General features: G+C 35.4%; 2 protein-coding genes across 2 annotated transcripts; both read left to right on the top strand.

Annotated features, from left to right (window-relative positions):
* The first annotated feature begins 8587 nt into the window (after positions 1-8587).
* On the top strand, positions 8588-14452 carry LOC107779673 (26S proteasome non-ATPase regulatory subunit 13 homolog B). The gene is made up of 6 exons (XM_016600143.2): positions 8588-8852; positions 9782-10228; positions 11706-11786; positions 12753-12949; positions 13040-13139; positions 13890-14452. Exons 1-6 carry the CDS (start codon positions 8703-8705, stop codon positions 14073-14075), a joined length of 1161 nt encoding a protein of 386 aa, XP_016455629.1. The 5' UTR covers positions 8588-8702; the 3' UTR covers positions 14076-14452.
* Positions 14453-15214: 762 nt separating this feature from the next.
* On the top strand, positions 15215-19769 carry LOC107779672 (amino-acid permease BAT1 homolog). Its single transcript, XM_016600141.2, has 8 exons — positions 15215-15492; positions 15819-16079; positions 16767-16785; positions 17445-17664; positions 17752-17933; positions 18359-18648; positions 18732-18861; positions 19267-19769. Exons 1-8 carry the CDS (start codon positions 15392-15394, stop codon positions 19612-19614), a joined length of 1551 nt encoding a protein of 516 aa, XP_016455627.1. The 5' UTR covers positions 15215-15391; the 3' UTR covers positions 19615-19769.
* Positions 19770-21691: the final 1922 nt, after the last annotated feature.

The following is a 21691-nucleotide window of genomic DNA, read 5'->3' on the forward strand; positions in this document are numbered from 1 at the left end:
GACCTTTTAGGTCATTACATGTAGGCTGGGGGAGTCAAATGGGGGAGATTCTCGTGTGTTCTAGTATATTCTTAAGCTTGCAGTTTGAATAAACGTTCTGGCAAATAAAATCAAAATATTTGAAGGTTAATTTTATTGGTCGAAAATTAGTTTAGTGATGATTGTTATAGTATGCAACATGAATTAAATGCCAATCCAGAAGGCATAAAGTTGGACGACGTAAAGTTGGACGACGTAAAGTTGGTTCAAGAAATTGATCAGACAATAATTGTATCAAGTTAAGTTTATTCTCGTATTCTGCTTTGGTCGTTTTATCTGTATATAAGTTCTTTATTTTAATCTGTGGCTGGGATTTGAGTTTGATCAACAATGTAATGATCCGTTTTATAGCTGACTTTTTACTCAATTCATGTCTGTCCGCAACACACATTCTAGAACTTTTTAACCAGGGATATCAAGAGTGAATCTGGAGAGAAGAGGGGAGAGAGGAGAGAAAAAAAGAAAACGGTGTAACTAAATCCTTTGATTTAACGCACAAATAATGAATTGGGAGCCTTTTAAGGTGGATTATATATATTTTGTAAACAAAAATTATTTATGCCGGGTAATTAACTAAACATGGATATTTAGGGTAATAAAGTTTCCAATATTGTATAGAGATGAAAAAACCCTTTATTTAATAATGGGGAGAAATTCAAAAATAGCCACATTTACAAGTGGTCATTCAAAAATAGCCACAGTTTCAAAAGTAATCAAAATGTAGTCACTTTTCATGTAAAGATAAATCTGAACGAAAACACTGTTCAAAATCCGTAAAATACTCTAGTATAATATATTGAAATCTCCAGTGTAATATGCTGGAACTTTCCGCGTGTTGGAGTTCCAGCATAATATGCTGGAAGTTCATACACAGGTGCATCGATTTCCAGTATATTATGTTGGAACTTTCCGTGTTGTAGCAAAATAGTGGTTATTTTTCAATGATTTTGCAAACGCTGACTATTTTTGAATGACCAGTTCGAAAACTGACTAACCCATGCTACTTTTACGTTAGAATGGGTTCTGCCCAAACCTGCCCATCAAAAAATTCTTTATACCCAACCCATTAAATGCTGAACGGATTGGACGGGTTGAATGGGTTTGGACCACTTTTGCCATCCCTACTCCGTCACTATGAGGTGCGAATTTGAGTTAATCGGACCAGTAGCTAGGCTTCCAATAAACCAAAAGAAAAAGAAAGAATACTCTACTAGTGCTATTGCTACTACTTCTAGCAAGTTGGGAACCAAAAAAGGTTCTCCCACAAGAGCTTACAATCTGTTCTGGATTTTAGAATTATTGTGATGTAACCATATGATATCCAGGTTTTAATAAGTTTGTATATCTTTTCATTAATTTAGTACAGCAGTACACTACACTGGTGTAATTGAGTTTGATGGGATGCTAAATAAGCCCAGTGGTTATCAACTTATCATATATGCATTGAGGAAATTGTTTCATAATTGCTAGTATTATTTCATTTGATGGTTTCTTTCATTTTTCAAACCCCATCAGTAGCTTACATGTTTAACATGTAACAAAATTATTACTAGTAATTGATATCTTATTAAGTAATTTGTGGTCATATCCTATTTAAGAGTTTGAAAGACATGTGTTTCTTAAAATGTCTACTAATTCTCTTTTTTAATTAAAGGTGTGAAAGAAAATTACAATTAAAATATTTATTCTTTTAAAAATATCATAAAAATAAATATATGGGAACTTTCTATTTGTATTGCTAATTTGTCTTTTAGTTATTTTATTTTAATAGTATATAGTTATAAATATACCTCATGTTTCTCAAAACTAAACACCAAACACTCTAACAAAATGAAATCATCATCATCATTAATTATGTAGGATTTCTACTCTACAGGAAGTGAAAGTATTTGATTTTAAAATGCGAAAAATATATCTGCATCTGAGTAGTATTGTGTTTAGTGTAATTTAGAACAATTAACCCAAACAACGCCTATCTAATCTCTTAAATTAAAAATAATATATATATATATATATATATATATATATATATATATATATATATATATATATATATATATATATATATATATATATATATATATATATATATATATATATATATATATATATATATATATATATATATATATATATATATATATATATATATATATATCTATATATAACATCTAGAAAAAGTAAACAATAAATTGGCCGGCTATTTATGTAACAATGCTTCACCCATTATAGGATCTTCTGCCGTAGTCGCAATGGCAAAGGGGTGGCCCGAAATGCCATGGAATTGAGGTTACTGTGATAACTATGGCTGTCCAACAGGACGGGACGGGACGGAACAAAATTAATGAGACGGGACGGGACGGGACGACATTTAAGCGGGACAGTGGCGGAACGGGACGAAACGGGACGGGACAAACGGGACGAAACGGTCGGCCCATCCCGTCCCACTAACAAACGGGAGGACGGGATGGAACGGGACGGGATGGCTTCGCAGGCCTTAAGTGCAGTTTTTAGAAAAAACAATGTCCAGTTTTTTGACAATGCCTAAGTTTTTAAAGTTTGCAACGGCTAGTTTTTGACTTATTTAATAAACTTAAATGTTAAAACGAAAATTAGAAAACTAAGTAAAGAATTATAAAATATTAAAACAAAAAACTTGTAATGAAATATTCTATTAATTATAATAGAGTTATAATTTATTTAATATACTTTCAAAGTATTAAGTAACTAAGACAATTCATAAAAAATAAAAAATAAAATCAACGCTTGGAGCCTTTGAATTTATTAATAGGACTTTCAAATCTCACATACAAATATAATTCTTTTAAAGAGCATCTAATCTACGCAGCCACCTTCTAGGAAGGGTTCTGTTTGAACTAGGCCTCTTAATAGCCAATTACAAATTATCATACTAATATTTGTAAGCTCATATATAGCTTCTTTGTAACTTATCAATAATATCTTTCGGACATTGTTTTGGAATTGGCAATGTTGATTGATGTTCCATGAGCTCCATGCCGTCATCGCTCCCAGTCTAAGTATCTCATTGTATTCTTCTTCTTCCCTAGTGATTAATTTTTCAAAACCAAGATTTCTTCATTCTGAATTAATCCAATCTCTGAATAATACGGAAATCTCTAGACTGTCCTCTACTAATGCATGTCTATGATCTCCAATTTGAAATCTTGCCGCACTAAAAGCACTCTCCGATGCTACTGATGATGCTTGAATAGTCAGGATATCTTGGGTCATTATTGAAAGTGTTGGAAAAGCCTTGCCATGCTCCCTCCACCATGCCAAAGTTGTTCGTTGCCTTTTTCGTCTTTAATACTTTCCAATCCTTGATTAAGATAAGAATCAAGTTCATCATCAATAGAGGAATCAAAACATGTTATATCATCCATATCTTTCCATAAAACTTCTGCTCTAGACTTAGAAATAGAAGGAGCAGTTTCACAACCTGTTGTTTCCATAGATTTATATTTATCAAACATTGATCTAGTATAAGAATATATGCTAGCTTGGCATTCTTCGAGAGATGGTTGTTCATTTTCTTGAATTGCTAATTTCTCATAAATTTTACGAACAAGTCCCTTACGCCTCTTAGTTTTAAAGATGAGTTAAGTAGAGTAGAAATTAAATAAACTTGGGGAATAGGGAAAAATTACTTTTTAAATTTTGAAATCATTTCATTAATGGACGATGCATAAGTTGGATTTGTTTTATACTTACCAAATACAACAGAAATTTCACAAATATACCATAATATTTGTGTAACAGTAGGATAATATATACCAAAAAATTATTTTGAAGCATAATAAAATTTTTCTAAAAATTTAGTAAGCTCTTTGATCTCATCCCAATCAGAATCAACAATTTGATCAGTGGGGATACCATTATGCATATTAGATACCTTTTGGATAGGCACCCGATAATCATAAGCAACTTTAAGTATTTCATAAGAAGAATTTCACCTAGTACAAACATCTTTTGGAACTTTTCTAAATGGAAGGTTAGCATTAGCACATTGTTGAGCAAATTCACGAATTCTACTCGCTTTATTAGCACGAAAAAATATAGGCGCAAGCATGTTGTATTTTACTACAAGCATCAGAAAATAAATTAAGGCACAAGTGATGTTTTGGGACGTTTAGCCTTAGGCTTACCCCTTGCAGGGGTTACAGGGGGTAAAGCTCCAAACTGAGATTGACTCTGAGTTGGAGCTTGTATTGCGGGACTAGTGGGTGTTTCATCCAATTCTTCTTCCTCGTTTTCTTCATCCTCATTTTCTTCGTCCTCAAAATAATATCATTGCCAAATTATCTTTGTAAAGGTTCACGATCTAGTTATTCTCCAAAATTAATATTATAACATGCGGGGGATTGGGAAAATGAAGTTTCATCAACATGAGTCATTTCATCTATATGTTTTCTAATTCTAGGAGAAGGGTTAGGATTAGGACTAGGATTAGGGCCAAAGTGTAATTTATAGTAGAAAATAGGGCCAAAGTATAAATTAATAAACTTAGTGGTTATATTAAAAGTTTGGGGGGAGAGGGGATAGGGGGTGGGGGGGGGTAGAGGCCATTTTTGACCCTTTTTGACCGTTGGGAACGACTATTTTTGCAATTGGAGCCGTTGCCCAACGGTTAGAATTTTAAAAAAAATTGCGGGACAGGCGGGACGGGACAGGACGAAACGGGACGGGACAAACGGGACGAAATGGCCATCCTGTCCCATTTCGTGTCCCGTTTAATATTGGCTCATCCCGTTTAACATGAAGTGGGCCGGGACGGCCCGTCCCGTTAGACAGCCATAGTGATAACTGCACGCAAGGAGAAAGAGAAATATTGTAATATAAGCCTTTAAATATTTGGGTGACATTAAAAAATAGTCAGATTTACAAGTGGTAATTGAAAAATAGTCACAGTTTCAAAAGTAATCGAAATTTAGCGACTTTTCATGTCAAGATAAATCTGAACGAAAACACTGTTCAAAATCCGAAAAATATTTCAGCATAATATACTGGAGTTCGAATTTTTTACATGTGAACTTCCAGCATAATATACTGGTGTTCCAGCATAATATATCGGAGTTCCAGCATAACATACTAGTCCAGTATAATATGCTGGAAGTTCATACACAGGTTATTGGAGATTGGTGAGTGAGTTAGGGTAGTTTGGTCCTTTCTCACTTACATTTAAAGAGTCAGTTATGTACTTTATTAGTAGACAGATATTACAAATATTTTGTACCTATGAACGGAGATTGAGAAATACAATTTGAGTTCCTTTTTCTCCTCTTCACTCCTTCTCATTTAGATCTCATTTCTTATCAATGGATGAAATCACAGATTCCATCACATGTGCTCCAATCTCCAGTATATTATGCTGCAACTTTCCATGTGCTGGAGTTCCAGTATAGTATGCTGGAAGGCCATACATAGGTGCACCAAGTGTACCAATCTAGATCCCCATTGAAAAACATAGGAGGAAATGTTACTGGAGCAAATCCACACCTAGGGATAGCAATGGAGCGGGGCGGGTTTCAGGGCTTGTGGTGCAGGGCGGGTTAGAGCATTTGCGGGTGCGGGACGGATTACGGGTTGGATATTTAAGTCTTTTGAAGTGAAGACCTAAAACGATGTCTCTCCGGTCTCTATACTCTCTTCGTCAATCACAACCTCACTCACACATCCATGAAGTTGAATATTTTTCTGTTTACTTTTAAAAAAAAATATATTTTATAAGAATTAGAAGAATTACAATTAACTGTTTACTTCTTTTTCTTTGGTTGAGGGTACACTTGGACCTTTACCATATAGGAGTATTAAATAAAACACCTTTTCCAAATTCATTAGCATAGCAATATTGTTTTTTTTTTTTTTTTTGCACAATTAACTCTTTCATCCCAACATTGTGAAAGAAATTCAACGAGTGTGTATGGCAAATCATCATTAGCAGTACTTAAATAAAGTTTTGGTTCGAAGTATCCATCTACTTCTTATAATTTGCATCCGAAAAGGCGAAAAAAATATTCGATCTACTATGTGGCTTCTTGATTTTGTTTCAATCTGGCAGAAAATTCATTAAAGAAAAAAAAAATATGCAGGCCGGGGCGGGGCGGGTTTCTGCAAGGCGGGGCGGACTGAAAATAACAAATTATGCTATGCGGGGCGAGGGCAGGGTGGGTTGAAATTTTTGCGGGTTTGCCTTGTAATCGCCCTGCCCCATTTGCCATCTCTATCCGCACCCTATTTGCATATAAGTTTTTTTTTTTTGCATATATATATGTTTCTGCAACAAATAGGCAAATTCCTCACTATATTAATAAGAACTAGAACATGATTACAATAGGGAGAGTAATTGCACCATTCAAACTATTGAATTACAATGGAAAATATTGAAATTACACGTAACTAAGGATCGATCTAAGAATGGAAAAACTTAAACTAAGAGCAAAGGGATGAGAGAACATATATTTTTCTTAAACAATATGCATAAACCCAAATCACAGACCATTACTCATTTGAGAGAAATTCAAAAATAGTCAGATTTACAAGTGGTCATTCAACAATAGCCACAGTTTCAAAAGTAATCGAAATTTAGCCACTTTTCATGTAAAGATAAATTTGAACGAAAACACTGTTCAAAACCCGGAAAATACTCTAGCATAATATACTGAAGTTCCATCATACATATAATGGAACTCCAGCATATATTATAGTGGAGTTCCAGCATAAGTATACTGGAACTCAAGCATATTATAGTGGAGTTCCAGCATAAGTATACTGGAACTCCAACATAATATACTAGAGTTCCAGTATAATATGCTGGAAGATCATACACATGTGCTCCAATCTCCAGTATATTATGCTGGAACTTTTTCGCGTGTTGGAGTTCCAGCATAATATGCTGGAAGTTCATACACATGTGCACCGATCTCTAGTATATTATGCTGGACCAGTCCCTATTACAGCAAAAAAGTGGCTATTTTTCAATGACTTTGCAAACGCTACTATTTTCGAATGACTAGTCCGAAAACTGGCTAGCCCTTGCTATTTTAACTACCCGGTTTGATAGATTTTTCTTATGCCCACTACTCAACCTTGATCGCAAATTAACTTGACCCTATTGCTTGTTTTCGGCTCAATAGTTCTTGTCAGCCGAGTAACTACTTGTGTGAAATTGGCAGGTGCAATGCCGTGTAACTTGTCTCACAAAAACCCCAGAGGCGGCCCAACGAATTTTATGGCTTAAATCCAAACTTTATGAGGGGCCTTATCTTTTTTTTTAAAAAAAAATTATTTTTTATTTGAAGTCTATTTTTTAAGATGCAAAGTTAATAATAATTTTTTTATAATCAATTTCTCCTAATAAGTCTTTCTCAATTGACAATATAGCTAATCCATTTCTCTCTTGAGACATTGTTGATCTTACGCAAAAGTTTATAAAATTTAATTTTGAAAAACTTCTTTCTGCCGAAATAACGGTAACATGAGTTATTAACATTATTCTATAAGCAACATAGGCGTCTGGAAAAGAATCAAATCCTTTATTTGATTGAGTATATTAATTAAACTGTCATATTCTAATTGTACTATTTTTCTTAACACTTTAAATTCATAAAAAAAATTTAAACGATCAATATCAGATTGATCATTATGCTTTAAAGAATATTCAAGATTAACTCAATATTTTTTTAAATTTTCATTATCTAGTGATCCCAGTTTTTTACCGCTAAATAGAAAACCTAAAATATTTTTATATGTTTTGAATTGTTCAAATCATTTTAAAGTGAAAAAAATAGTCTTGTCTACTATGTATAAAAAGTAATCAACTCTAAAAGACTCTTCGAGAGATTTTGAGATTTCATTATCAACATTCTCATCAAATTATTTCTTCTTATATATCACATGTTTCTTACGAAATTCGTGTTCGATATTCATTTCAAATGCAATTTCCTTGACAGAAATTATAGGAGTTGCAAATCCTTCTTCTCTATATTTATTAAAGAAAGAAATCAAACATTTTTACCTCACATAACTTTTCTTTTTAATTTACATATACCCTATTAGGTGTAACAAAAAATAAGGCCCCAAATAGACTATTAATACATTTTTACATATGACAAGAGTAAAACGATCCATATAGGGATCTTCTTCTCAATTTCGTCACTAGTCATGCAGAAACAAGAAAAGAAAAAAAGTAAAAATAAAAAAAGAGAATAATCTTCATAGTTGAAAAAGGAAAATCAATCGATAACAAAAGTAAATCGTGATTGAGGAGGGAAATGAAATTAATCAAAAAGGTTTTAATCATAATTGTTACTTACTAAGTATTTATCTTGGATACGTTGAAAACATATTACATTTCTTTTAATATTAAGTGACCCACTTGAGAGATTCATTAGTTGGATTAAAAATGCTTAGTTGTTGTAAACTTAAAGATCACATATATTTAATGTAATACTTTAGGGACTAAAATAGACTTGCTTCCAAACTTAAAGAGATTATTTGGATTAAAAACTCCATATTCCTCCCATTCTTTTCTTTAAGAACAAGCCAAACACAATTCAGAAGAGAAAGAAGTTTTAGTTTTCTCTCTCTCTCTCTCACACACACACACATCGCAGCTGCTTCGTCTTGCATCGAGTTTTTCAGCCATGGCGGCTCTACAGTATTTGGAATCAGTTTGCAATGCCCATCCAGAACTCTCCGATTGGTACACTACGCTATCAGATCTGTACCAAAGAAAGCTCTGGCACCAGCTTACTCTCAAGCTCGACCAGTTCGTTTCACTTCCCCTTTTTCAGGTCCTTATTAAATTCCATTTAATACCTGTGAATTTCGTTTTGTTTTAATTGTATTTAGACGTTTTTTGGTATGAATGCTATGGGTTTAGGTGTGTAAAAAGTTAGGGTTTTGTGGAGGGTTTTGTTTTAAGTTGAATTCTTATTCTTATTTGCATTTGTTTCATTTAGCATGAATTAGCATGTAATATGTTGATAATTTACCTAATTATGGAATGCAATGCATCTGGATTAGCTTATATGGAACTAATTAGGACACTGTTTCCGAACTTAGTGGCAAAATAAGCAGATAGATTATCAAGTCAAGTGAAGTTAATGTGTTTTTATCTGCTCTATCCGTCCCAATTTATGTGAGGATGTTTGACAGTTCATGGAGTTTGGGAAAGAAATATTGGCTTTTGAAACTTATGGTCTAAAATAAGCCATAGATATTTGTGTGACTAGAAATCATCTCATTAAGGGTAAAATAAGAGGGTTAAAATTAAATTGTTTAAAAATATATAAATTTATTGTTCTTTGTTGGGACAGACTAAAAAGGAAAGAATATCACTAGGACTGAGGGAGTGTTAGTTTAAATCATCACAATTACATATTCCCCAAAAGAAATGCTCAATCATCTAAATGGGTGCTTTATTGGTTATCTTTGTCCTGTACTCGTGGTGTAAATTGAAGTGGACCTGGTAAAACTAAAATAGTTTAGTAATAAATCTTATCACTGGGGGTCCATTCTCCAGGAATGGTGATGTTTTTGGAGCTTAGACTGTATTACTACTATATGTGTCTTTATTGCATGAAAGTTTGTACCTTTTGCTTCGGACAATCTATTTGTACCTTGCTACATTTGTGCGTGATTGATTCTGAAGAACGTTACGTAAACGGGTGTTTGTTTTATTTTGTTGTTTTGGCATCTAACACCTCTCTTCTCCCTTTAGGCTGGTGACACACTAATACAGTTGTATGACAACTTCATCACTGATTTTGAGACAAAGATCAATCTTCTCAAGCTTGCACATTTTGCGGTCATTGTTTCTCGGCAATACCCTGAGAAAGAGGCTGCTATAGGTTACCTTGAAGGAGTGGCTGAGAAACTTCGTAATACTAAGGAGACACGGATAAAGGAGCCGATTCTTTTTATTAAGATGCAGATTGCCCTGTTTAAGCTTGAGCAAGGGGATCAAAAAGAATGCCAGAAACTTTTAGATGAAGGGAAGACTACACTTGACAGTATGACTGACATTGATCCATCTGTTTATGCGAGCTATTATTGGGTTTCATCTCAGTATCATAAATCTCGCCAGGACTTTGCTGAGTTCTACAAGAGTTCTCTTCTTTATCTTGCTTACACTTCAGTGGAATCTCTTTCTGAATCATTTAAGCTGGTACTTTGTCATTTCTTGTTTTGTCAACCTACCCTGCCCCATTTGCTTGTTTGTATTACTTAGCTAATTGTGTATCAATTGTCCATTTATTAAATTATTTTACTTAAATAGGGTAAATTGTTGGGATCATTGAGAAGATAGTGAGACTGGGGAATATTTGTAGGACATCTCTTTGGCTGGATTATATCTGTAGAAACCACAACTATTTTAGGCATTTAGAAGAGCCTCTTACTTAGTCTTGGTGCTTGACAGAAATGAGTTCAAGGCTCAAGTGGTACCTTATATGATGTCTTTTATAATCTATGCTACTTGATTTTCAAGAGTATATGATGGAATCACTGGTGTGAAATTTTCTTGAATCCCTGTCACATTATAGTCACCATCCTCTCTTTTTAATCAGTTATTCAGTTAACTAGCAAGAGAATGAAAGCAATTTAAAAATGAAATTGTCCCCCCCCCCCATGTGATATTTTTCTAAGTTGCTCGACATGACACTAGTATGGGTGTAGGTATGGGATCCGTACCGGATCTGGTCAAACAATTTTGGGTACTTTGACCACGACGGACGGAAAATTTAGACGAGATACAATTTGATTCCCGAAATCAGAACCAAAACTAGGGTAAATTTGAAGAAAATAACATACCTTATCTAGGAAATCAATCATTTACTTATCTACAACTTGAGAATAAAAAAGAAATCCATACTTTACAAGCTATATGTAAATAGTATTCCACAAAATTTCTCATATTTAGAGATATATTTATTTTTTTGAATTATTTTTGCCGGATCTCCGCACCCGTATCAGTACTAGGAATAGGATCCATATTCCTGAATCTTAGAATTACCATCTAGAAGAATCCGACTTCTAGATCCGCACCCGCGTCCGAGCAACTTAAATATTTTCTAGGTTAAAGAGCTGTTAGAAAAGCCTATAATTATGGACACAGTTTGCTGTGTCTCCGAGTATTTAGTCTTCTCATCCTTGACTGCAGTATCATCTCTAAGGATGTGTAAAGTATTAAGGAATGATCTCTTCTTTTTTTCCTAACAGAGGAAGCTTTGCACAGTATAGTGAATCTTTTGAAGGTCTTCGTTTAATTTATTTTTATAATGATTTGCTATTGGATCGAAATTCTCTAATATGCTCTTCATCATTTCCAAGTTCTGCATAGATTCTTCATGATTTACCCATACAACTCGTATTAAGTCAGAGACGTCACAGTGCTATGGGCTTAAGCATTAATTCAGTACTTTGACAGTTGCTACTTGCTAATCAATCAAATGCTGAAAAAATGAAAGCGTTATTGTTTAATTGCTTATTGTATCAGTGTCGAGGTGGTCTTTTCTAACAGCTGCTTCAGCCTTTGAGTAGAAATACTTGTTAGTTGTTTATGTGATTTGCAGTATTTTCTGCAATTTCAGTCTTTTAATTATAATGCATCTGAAAACGGTTGCTGTTTCTTCTGTTTTGTTTAGGATTTGGCTTTCGATTTGTCCCTGTCAGCATTGCTGGGAGACAACATATACAACTTTGGAGAACTACTTGCTCATCCAATTGTAAGTTTATTTGACAGATTCCCTCTTTCTTTTATGTGCTTTCCATGCGCTAGAGTTATGTTCAAGTAGCTGGAAATTATCTGTTAACGCTTCTTTCTTGTGGAAATGGCTAAGTGGACTGCCCATTCAAGGAATGTACTTGGTGTTCTTCCCAGCTGTCAGAATATGTCTTCAGGTCTTATTGTGTTGTCATCTGTAGTATGAAAAGGGAGCCGCAGTTAGCAGGATCATCTATTTTTCTGCTTTTTTCTGTCTTTTTGTCTCTTGCTCCAAGGGTTTCAACTCACTTCTGGAAACTTCTAAACATGAATATTGGACCTTCATTATGAGTCTGCTTCTACTTTTTTGTTCACTGCTGAGAACAGTTAAACAAGATAGTTGGACCTCCACTACGAGTCTGCAACTCTTCTCCACCTACCCTCTCGAACCTTCTGGGGCAAAAACAAAAAAACAAGTATTGGATTCTTTCTATGAAGAGTCGTCCCTATTGGTGACGATGTTGGTCCTGGGATAAGTATAATGTTGACCCAATACGTATGGATGCAAAATTGTGCCCTAGTCATTGCCGGTTATTCCTTACTTTTTTTTGCTTTTGTAGAAATATAGTTCTTCTCATTGGCTCCACTGTATTCCTCTAATGGTCCCAAATAGCCATCTTTTGCTACTTAGTTTTCTGAGTTTTAGTGCATACTTTTACATGGATGACTGGAATTTCCCTTCTCGTAAGGCATTTAGTTGATATAGTATGGGGGAAGGTCGAGACCGTGTATACAAGGACTAAGAGATACCCGAATCAAACTGACAATAAACTAACTACTAAGGCATTTTATCTGAGAACTCACTGAAATCTCAATAAATACCTTTTTATCCATTATATTGACTTCAGTTGTGTGGGATGGACTAGATTTATGTGCTGACAAGATTGTGTATATTCAATCTATCATGACTTATTCTTATTTGTTACAGATACAGAGTCTGGTAGGGACTAAGGTTGAGTGGCTCTATTATATTCTTGAAGCCTTTAACACCGGTGATTTGGTTCGCTATCAACAATTATGCCATGTCCATCAAGCTGCTTTGAGTGCCCAACCAGCATTGGTGCAGAACGAGAAAAAGCTTCTCGAGAAGGTCAACATTCTCTGCTTGATGGAAATTATCTTCAGGTACTGTATCAGTTTCGCAGATAATGGAGTTTTATTTACTTATGCCATTAGGATTGATACTAAAGCTTTGGACAATACATTTGCATGCAGTCGCCCAGCAGACGATAGAACTATTCCTCTGAGTGTGATTGCAGAGCGTACAAAGTTAAATGTGGAGGATGTAGAATATCTACTCATGAAGAGCCTTTCTGTAAGTTCTTTTTAGTTAAATTAGAATTTAACCTCTGTTATTCTCACCAACTTCCTTCATTCATGACGGCACAGTAAATGTGCATCTTTTGTTGTATTCTTAATTGATATCAGCATCTTCTGTTTTTCTATGGGTTGAGAAACATATCCTTTTGCCCTTATGTTTTTTGTTTTTGCTATTCTCCCGAACTAATTTAAGCAATGAGTGCAAGCTCCTCCATTTGGGCCGTTCTTCGTTACTTTTTCCTAGTACTAATACAGTCTTATCTGAGATGATAAAAATGCTTGATCTTTTGGATTTGCATATAGAATGTGAAATTGTACATTTCTTTTTCTAGGAGTGTTCTTCCAGATATCTTTGTTATATATGTACTTGGTTAGGCCATTTATTGAAAAAGGAGGAGGAAAGATGCTGTTGGATGTTTATTGTTCAGTGTTGTATTCATACTTTTCCTTTCCCTTCCCATCACTATTTCATCTTGCATAGATTTGTCATAACTTTCTTTTTATGAGAATAGTAACCTCTTCATCTTTCTATATTAGTTAACTCTAGTTTTTATGTTGGGTTTTGCGAATCCTAATGCAAACGATAGACATGTTAGTTAGTAATTAGCAATTAACACTTATCCTGAATTTTTGTACTTTTCCCAAGTCCCCTGAACTTTCTACTTGGGCAGTCTTGATGCTGCATGTCGTCTTCTTTTGTAGTTCATGTCTTTCTCACGGTTGGTTTAACGTTGTCCTCCTGTAGGTTCATCTCATTGAGGGAATAATTGATCAAGTCGAAGGGACAGTTTATGTCTCCTGGGTGCAACCAAGAGTTTTGGGAATTCCCCAAATCAAGTCATTGAGGGATCGGCTAGACAATTGGGTGGATAAAGTACACACGGCTTTGTTATCTGTGGAGGCTGAAACTCCTGATTTAGTTGCTACATAATCCTTGGTTTTCCCAGTTCCCTTTCAGGTCTCTGTAATAGCCCCGCCACATCTTTATATTTGTTTTGATTCTGAAAAGAGCTGGTAATACAGCTGAGAAACTAGGGACAGTGTTCTAGTACTCTTAGGCGTTTATTTTTATGTCCCAGTTTTAGCTTGAGATATTATTGATCTCATTGAATTTTTCCCTCAGATAGCTGGTTGTTCTTGTATTCGATTACCAGAGTTCATAGTGATGACATTCAAAAGGGATAACTGGAGCCAAGTTGTGAAATGGCTTATTTTTACGACTGTTAGAATTTTATTATTTCCTGGACCTTTTGCACTACAACTAAACAGAGCCAATAGTATGTGATTATATATTTCCTTTTCTAGGAAGAGTGTTCTTCCATATATCTTTGTTATATATGTACATTGGAAGGTTACATAGCTTTGTCACAATTCTTTCCTTTTTTTGAGAATACTAACCTAGCATCTTCATCTTTTCTATATTAGTTAACTCTAGTTTTTGTGGCAAAACCATTTCAAATACCAAACTAGTTGTCCTTAGTGGGGGAACTAAGATTTTCACTAGGAGGTTTCAAAGTATAAAAAGTTAAATATATCGAAAAGTCAAGGGGAGTTAATGCATATTAAATATACATAAAGCAAAAAATTTATCTAGTAATATTGTGTAATTTTCTGGTGAAAGGGTGTCACCCCTTGGTTGAATGTGGCTCTGCCATTGCTTGCCGTTTTTATACCACGCTTGAGCGTGTATAAAGAAAGACGACGATTATTGCTTAAAATAGACTCCCTCCGTTTCAATAAATGGGTAATATTTTTATTAGTTCATTACAACAAGACTGTTACTTTTCTAAAATTTTAAAAATAATTTATTTAAATTTTTCATTTTACCGTTAATAAATCTTATAGTCGTACGAAAATTAATCATGTTTAAGAACACAAATTTAATTCCTTTTTAAGACCTTTTAATCATAATAAAATTCTGCACTCAATGGGGGCAAAAAGAAGGAGAAAACAAAAGATTTAGTGTCAACTTGTCAGTTGTCACTTAGTGAAATGTAAATAATAAAGAATGGCCCGTTATTGCATTTTCAGTGGCTATAATTTCCTTGTCCATCACTCTATTCAAATATCACTAACAACCAAAACCACAAAAACCCACCATATAATTTCCTTGTCCATGCTCTCATCTGCTCATGGTTATTTTGGCCGATTGATCTTCTAATACGCCAGTTTCAACAACTCTCGTTCGTTACACTTCTTCCTAGCTGCTCGGCCCGTAGTCTCTCACTCAGAAAATTTTGAAAGAAAATGAGTATGAATATTGAAGAATGCAATAAAGGTGCTATTGATTCAGACCATGCACGTCTTCACGAACTTGGCTACAAACAAGAACTCAAGCGCGATCTTTCGTAAAACCCCGCCTTCATATTAATATACTTCCTTCGTTTCAGTTTACGTGACATACTTTTTCTTTTTAGTATAAAAAGGGCAGTCCGGTGCATTAAACTCCCGCTATGTGTGAGGTCCGGGAAAGGGCCAAATCACAGGGGTCTATCGTACGCAGCATTACCTTGCATTTCTGCAAGAGGCTGTTTCCACGGCTCGAACCTGTGACCTCCTGGTCACATGGCAACAACTTTACAATATCATATTTTCCTGAAACGTCTTATTTTATCAAGATAATTTATAGTCATATAAATGTGCGACTGACATTGAATTTGGAACTTTTTTGCAGGGTGTTATCGAACTTTGCATTTTCATTTTCTATAATATCAGTGCTTACTGGTTTAAACACATTGTTCGGAACTGGATTAAGTTTTGGTGGGCCAATTTCTTATATATATGGATGGCTAATTGCTGGTTCATTTACTATGGTTGTTGGTTTATCAATGGCTGAGATTTGTTCATCTTATCCAACTTCTGGTGGTCTTTATTATTGGAGTGCTATGCTTGCTGGTCCAACTTGGGCTCCTTTTGCTTCTTGGATCACTGGCTGGTAATTAATTTTCTCAATTATTTTCACTAATTAATTACTTTTCTAGTTTAAATTTAAGTAAATTATGTCATATATGAAGGGAGTCTTGGCGTAATTAGTAAAGTTGTTGCCATGTGACCATGAGGTCATGGGTTCGAGCCGTGAAAACAGCCTCTTGCAGAAATGCAACGTAAGGCTGCGTACAATAAACCATTTAGTGCACCGGGCTGCCCTTTATATAGTCTAATTGCTACCATTTGTCATTAATCGTCGACTTAATTCCCTTAATACAAACATTCCAGTGCCTTATTATGCCATGCCCTGTTTTCTTAATTCATTCAAGTTACATGCACCGACAATGTATTTAATTCTTTACGTATTAATATAATTTAACCTGTTATAGTAGGTTACTTATCATTTATTTTGGATTACCGATTAATATTATTAAATACAGTTACCCGCTACCTTTTAAGTGACCTGGTTGTGTTAATACATTTTACTATCAGCGTATAAAACTTAAATTCTATCGGGGCATTATCTTGTAAGAAAAATTTGTATCCTGTTAGCTTATGTTTCTCTTTGTTGTATTATAATAATCACCTGTCATAACTTATTATACTATATTAATGATGATTTTCTACTTTTAAGTTTTGTCCCACCACATATTGCTTCCTACAGTAAATTGTCTTTCTTTCAATCCATTTGCAGGTTCAACATTGTTGGTCAGGTATAAAGAAGAAATACTCAGTAAATATTGCTCTAACATGCAGTTCACAGTTCTTTAGTTGTAGTGTCTACTGTCTAACCAGGTATATCTTCTTCAATTCATATAGCAATATAGCAACTCTAATATATAATCGCTCTGCAGACTTATTTGAAGATAGGACACAATGGAAGAAAAAAATCCATGTCGGTGATATCTACTAGTCGGGAATAGGTTTTAATCTTGTTAGAGAACTTCTAATATTGTTATAACTATTACTAACCCCCCTCCCCCCCCACCACACACACGCACACACACATATATATATATATATACGCCGCAGCAGAGTGCTTTGTCCATGCTGCTATCCGTTGCCGAAGGGGAGCTTTGGCGTAACTGGTAAAGTTGTTTCCATGGGACCAAGAGGTCATGAGTTCAAGCCGTGGAAACAACCCTTGCAGAAATGAAAGGTAAGGCTGTGTACAATAAACCCTTGTGGTCCGGCCCTTCCCCGGATCCCGCGCATAGCGGGAGCTTAGTGCACTGGGTTGTCCTTTTTTTAAATATATATGTGGCTTATTTTTCACTATTTTATTTGTCTGTGAGCTTATATGGAAAAGTGAGGATTCATATAACCGACCCCAACTTGTTTGGGATTGAAGCATAGTTATTATTGATTGCAGTGGGCAGTGACAACAAGTGTAGATTATTCATTGGCACAATTGCTTCAAGTGATAATACTCCTTAGCACAGGTGGAGTGAATGGAGGTGGATATCAGGCCTCTAAATATGTAGTTATTGCCTTACATGCTGCAATTCTGCTCTTACATGCTATTTTGAATAGTCTTCCTATCTCTTGGTTGTCCTTCTTTGGACAACTTGCTGCAGCTTGGAATGTTTTAGGTACTATATATATCATATATAGTAAATCCAACTTATTTTTTATCTATATATAACAGCTCTGATTGATAGAGTTGAGGAATATTGCAGGTGTTTTTCTTCTTATGATACTGATTCCTGCGGTTGCAACTGAACGAGCCAGCACTAAATTTGTATTCACTAACTTCAATACTGAAAATGAAGGTGGCATTGGCAATAAAGTCTACATCTTTGTTCTTGGACTTCTCATGAGCCAGTATACATTGTTAGGTTATGATGCTTCTGCTCATATGGTGAGTCCTTTTTCTTAATTTCTTGTTTGTGTGCCCCTTCTTGATTTTCCGAAATTGACTTCTCCGCGATGAAACAAAGCTAGTTTCCTTTCAAATTGCTTTGTTATGAAATTCTAGCTGGACTAGATGATGCTCTGAATGCTAATGAGGATCCCTCCCCGACTAGAACTTCTTGTTTCTGAGGTCGGAAACTGGGATTTGATGGTATCTGTAGAGCGGATCCCATGAGCTTCTCTGGTTGAGCTTGGTTGAAGATGATGTGACGCAAGTGAACGTCTATGAAAAAGCTGTCGTAAAGTTCCATTTTTCGTTCTGTCGTTGATCAATCTGTCACTGAATCACATCCCGCTCTGTCATTGTCTCTTCAAAGTGTTCTTTCATAGAATTTTTCCCTTTGCCTTGTCTCTGATCACTTCTTTTTGCAGACAGAGGAAACAAAAGATGCAGATAAAAATGGGCCAAAAGGAATTGTAGGTGCTATTGGCATATCACTAATTGTTGGATGGGCATATATACTTGGTATAACCTTTGCAGTTACTGACATACCTCATCTGTTGAGTAAAAACAACGACGCGGGTGGTTATGCGATCGCTCAAATATTTTATGATGCATTCAACAACAGGTTTGGTAGTGGTGTTGGTGGAATTCTTTGCTTAGGCATAATTGCTGTTGCTATATTCTTCTGTGGCATGAGCTCACTGACTAGCAACTCTAGGTAATTATATATCCTTTGTATCATTCAAGCAAGCTCTTTTGAGACTAGACACAAATGAGGAAAATGTTGTTTGCGCCCTCTAGGATGGCTTATGCATTCTCGCGAGACGGAGCAATGCCATTTTCGCCCTTCTGGCGCAAAGTAAACGAGCAGGAGGTTCCAATAAACGCAGTCTGGATGTCAGCGCTTATAGCATTTTGCATGGCATTGACGGTACAACTCCTGATTATTTCATATACAGTCAAACTTCTCTATAGCAGTTCATAATAACGGCCAAGTTTTCTTTGAAACCAATTTTTATGTGATGATATAATATATGTTCTCTATAACAACATTTCGATATAATGCAGTCTATCTCTATAACAGCATCCCTATATAACAACCATTCACTATAAACGCCAAGGTTTTTTAGAACCGATTTTTATATTATGTTATACTATATGTTTTCTATAACAACACTTCACTATAGCAGTCAAAAAAATCGAAACAAACGAGGCTGTTATAGAGAAGTTTTACTGTATATTCTTTCTCATTTAAGTTCTGTTATGTTCATTTCACTCCCTTCCAAATGCTAATATAACAGTATACTACTTTTTTGTGTGTGGTTTCGTATTAAAGTCTCTTGGAAGCTTGGTAGCATTTCAAGCGATGACATCAATAGCAACAATCGGGCTATATATCGCGTATGCCTTGCCATCCTTATTCAGAGTGACTTTGGCTCGAAAGTCTTTCACTCCAGGACCGTTCAACTTGGGACGCTATGGGGTCGTTGTTGGTTGGATCGCGGTGTTGTGGGTTGCAGTCATCTCTGTGCTCTTCTCTTTGCCTGTTGCTTACCCTATTACAGATCAAACTCTCAATTATACTCCTGTTGCAGTTGGTGGCCTTCTTATTCTTCTTCTTTCTTCTTGGTTTTTTAGTGCTAGGCATTGGTTTAAAGGTCCTATAACAAATATTGAAGTATAGTTCAACTAAGGAAGTGTTAAACTCTGATTCCTTTACTTGTATTGGACCATGTTCAAGTATGTTCAAGCGACATAGGCCGGCAAAACTTGCCCGTGTTGTTCAATTATTCACATAGTTTTGCCGAACTGACAAGACTTAGTACTATCTTCATTCTACTTATCTTGTTAAATTGTTCATAGGTCGTGTCAGATTGGCAAAACTTGTCTGTGTTGTTCAATTGTTCCTGTAATTGTATTGCACAAGGTTCAAGACATAGGCCGGAAAAACTTGCCCGCGTTGTTCAATTATTAACATAGTTTTGCCGAACTGACAAGACTTAGTACTATCTTCATTCTACTTATCTTGTTAAATTGTTCATAGGTCGTGTCGGATTGGCAAAACTTGTGTGTTGTTCAATTGTTCCTGTAATTGTATTGCACAATGTTCAAGTATATACTCCAACTACTATGTACCTTTGCCGACATAGGCCGGCAAAACTTGCCCGCGTTGTTCAATTATTCACATAGTTTTGCCGAACTGACAAGACTTAGTACTATCTTCATTATACTTATTTTGTTAAATTGTTCATAGGTCGTGTCAGATTGGCAAAACTTGTCTGTGTTGTTCAATTGTTCCTGTAATTGTATTGCACAAGGTTCAAGGACGTAGGCCGGAAAAACTTGCCCGCGTTGTTCAATTATTAACATAGTTTTGCCGAACTGACAAGACTTAGTACTATCTTCATTCTACTTATCTTGTTAAATTGTTCATAGGTCGTGTCGGATTGGCAAAACTTGTGTGTTGTTCAATTGTTCCTGTAATTGTATTGCACAATGTTCAAGTATATACTCCAACTACTACGTACCTTTGACGACATAGGCCGGCAAAACTTGCCCGTGTTGTTCAATTATTCACATAGTTTTGCCGAACTGACTAGACTTAGTATTATCTTCATCTTACTTATCTTGTTATTCATATGTCGTGCCGGATTAGCAAAACTTGTCTGTGTTGTTCAATTGTTCATAAGCTTTTCCGGACTAGCAAGACGTGCTACTATCTTGCATGTGTTCTTATTCTGCCCCCCCAAACAATAAACAAACCGATAGTAATCAAGGTATGGGAACCAAATTTTAACTTCTATGAGGAAGTGCATAGAGGTTTAAATACGGGTGAAATTCCTAAATTGGCCTCTGAATTGTTGAGAGATGGAGACCCTAATCACTAGTGTGCTAGGGAATCCAATTTATGATAATGAGTATACGACAAGAGTGGAGAGATCCGGTAGCCCGGATTCATGCAAATGGCGTGGAGTATTATAACATACGAAAATTTAGAAATCAGCCCGAATTCCAACTTCTTAGCCGTAAAATGCCAAAAAAGAAGGAACGGTCATGCTGAAGCCATGGTTATAGTTTATTAGGTCATTTTTTATGGCCCCGCAAAATTTTAGGCGATTCGGATCCAATAGCCCAGATTCATGCAGATGGGTGGACTATAGCATACGAAAATTTAGAAATCAACCTGAATTTCAGTTTTTTGGCCCTACAACGCCAAAAAACAAGGAACGACCATGCCAAAGACATGAATATTGTTCATTAGGTCATTTTTATGGCCTCACATTATTTTTTATTCATAAAATCTATACCTATAGCATTTGCAAGTCGGCTGTTAGGCGATTCAGATCCGGCAGTCCGGATTCATGCAAATGGCGTGGACTATATATAGTACACCAAAATTTAAAAATCGACCTAAATTCCAATTTTTGGCCCTAAAATACCACAAAAACGAGGAACGGTCATGCCAAAGCCATATCTATTATTCATTAGGTCATTTTTTATGGCACTGCAAATTTTACGGGATTCAGATCCGGTAGCTCAGATTCATATGGATGACATGGATTATGCACACGAAAATTTAGAAATCGACTAGAATTCTATTTTTTTACCCTAAAATGTCAAAAAACGAGGAATGATCATGTCGAAGCCATGACTATTATTCAACAGTTCATTTTTGATGGCCCCGTAAAATTTCAGATGATTCGGATCCAGTAGCCCGGATTCATGTAGATGGCGTGGACTATAGCACACAAAAATTTGGA

Source organism: Nicotiana tabacum, chromosome 11 (assembly GCF_000715075.1).
Source record: "Nicotiana tabacum cultivar K326 chromosome 11, ASM71507v2, whole genome shotgun sequence".
In the NCBI taxonomy this organism is placed as follows: Eukaryota; Viridiplantae; Streptophyta; class Magnoliopsida; order Solanales; family Solanaceae; genus Nicotiana; species Nicotiana tabacum.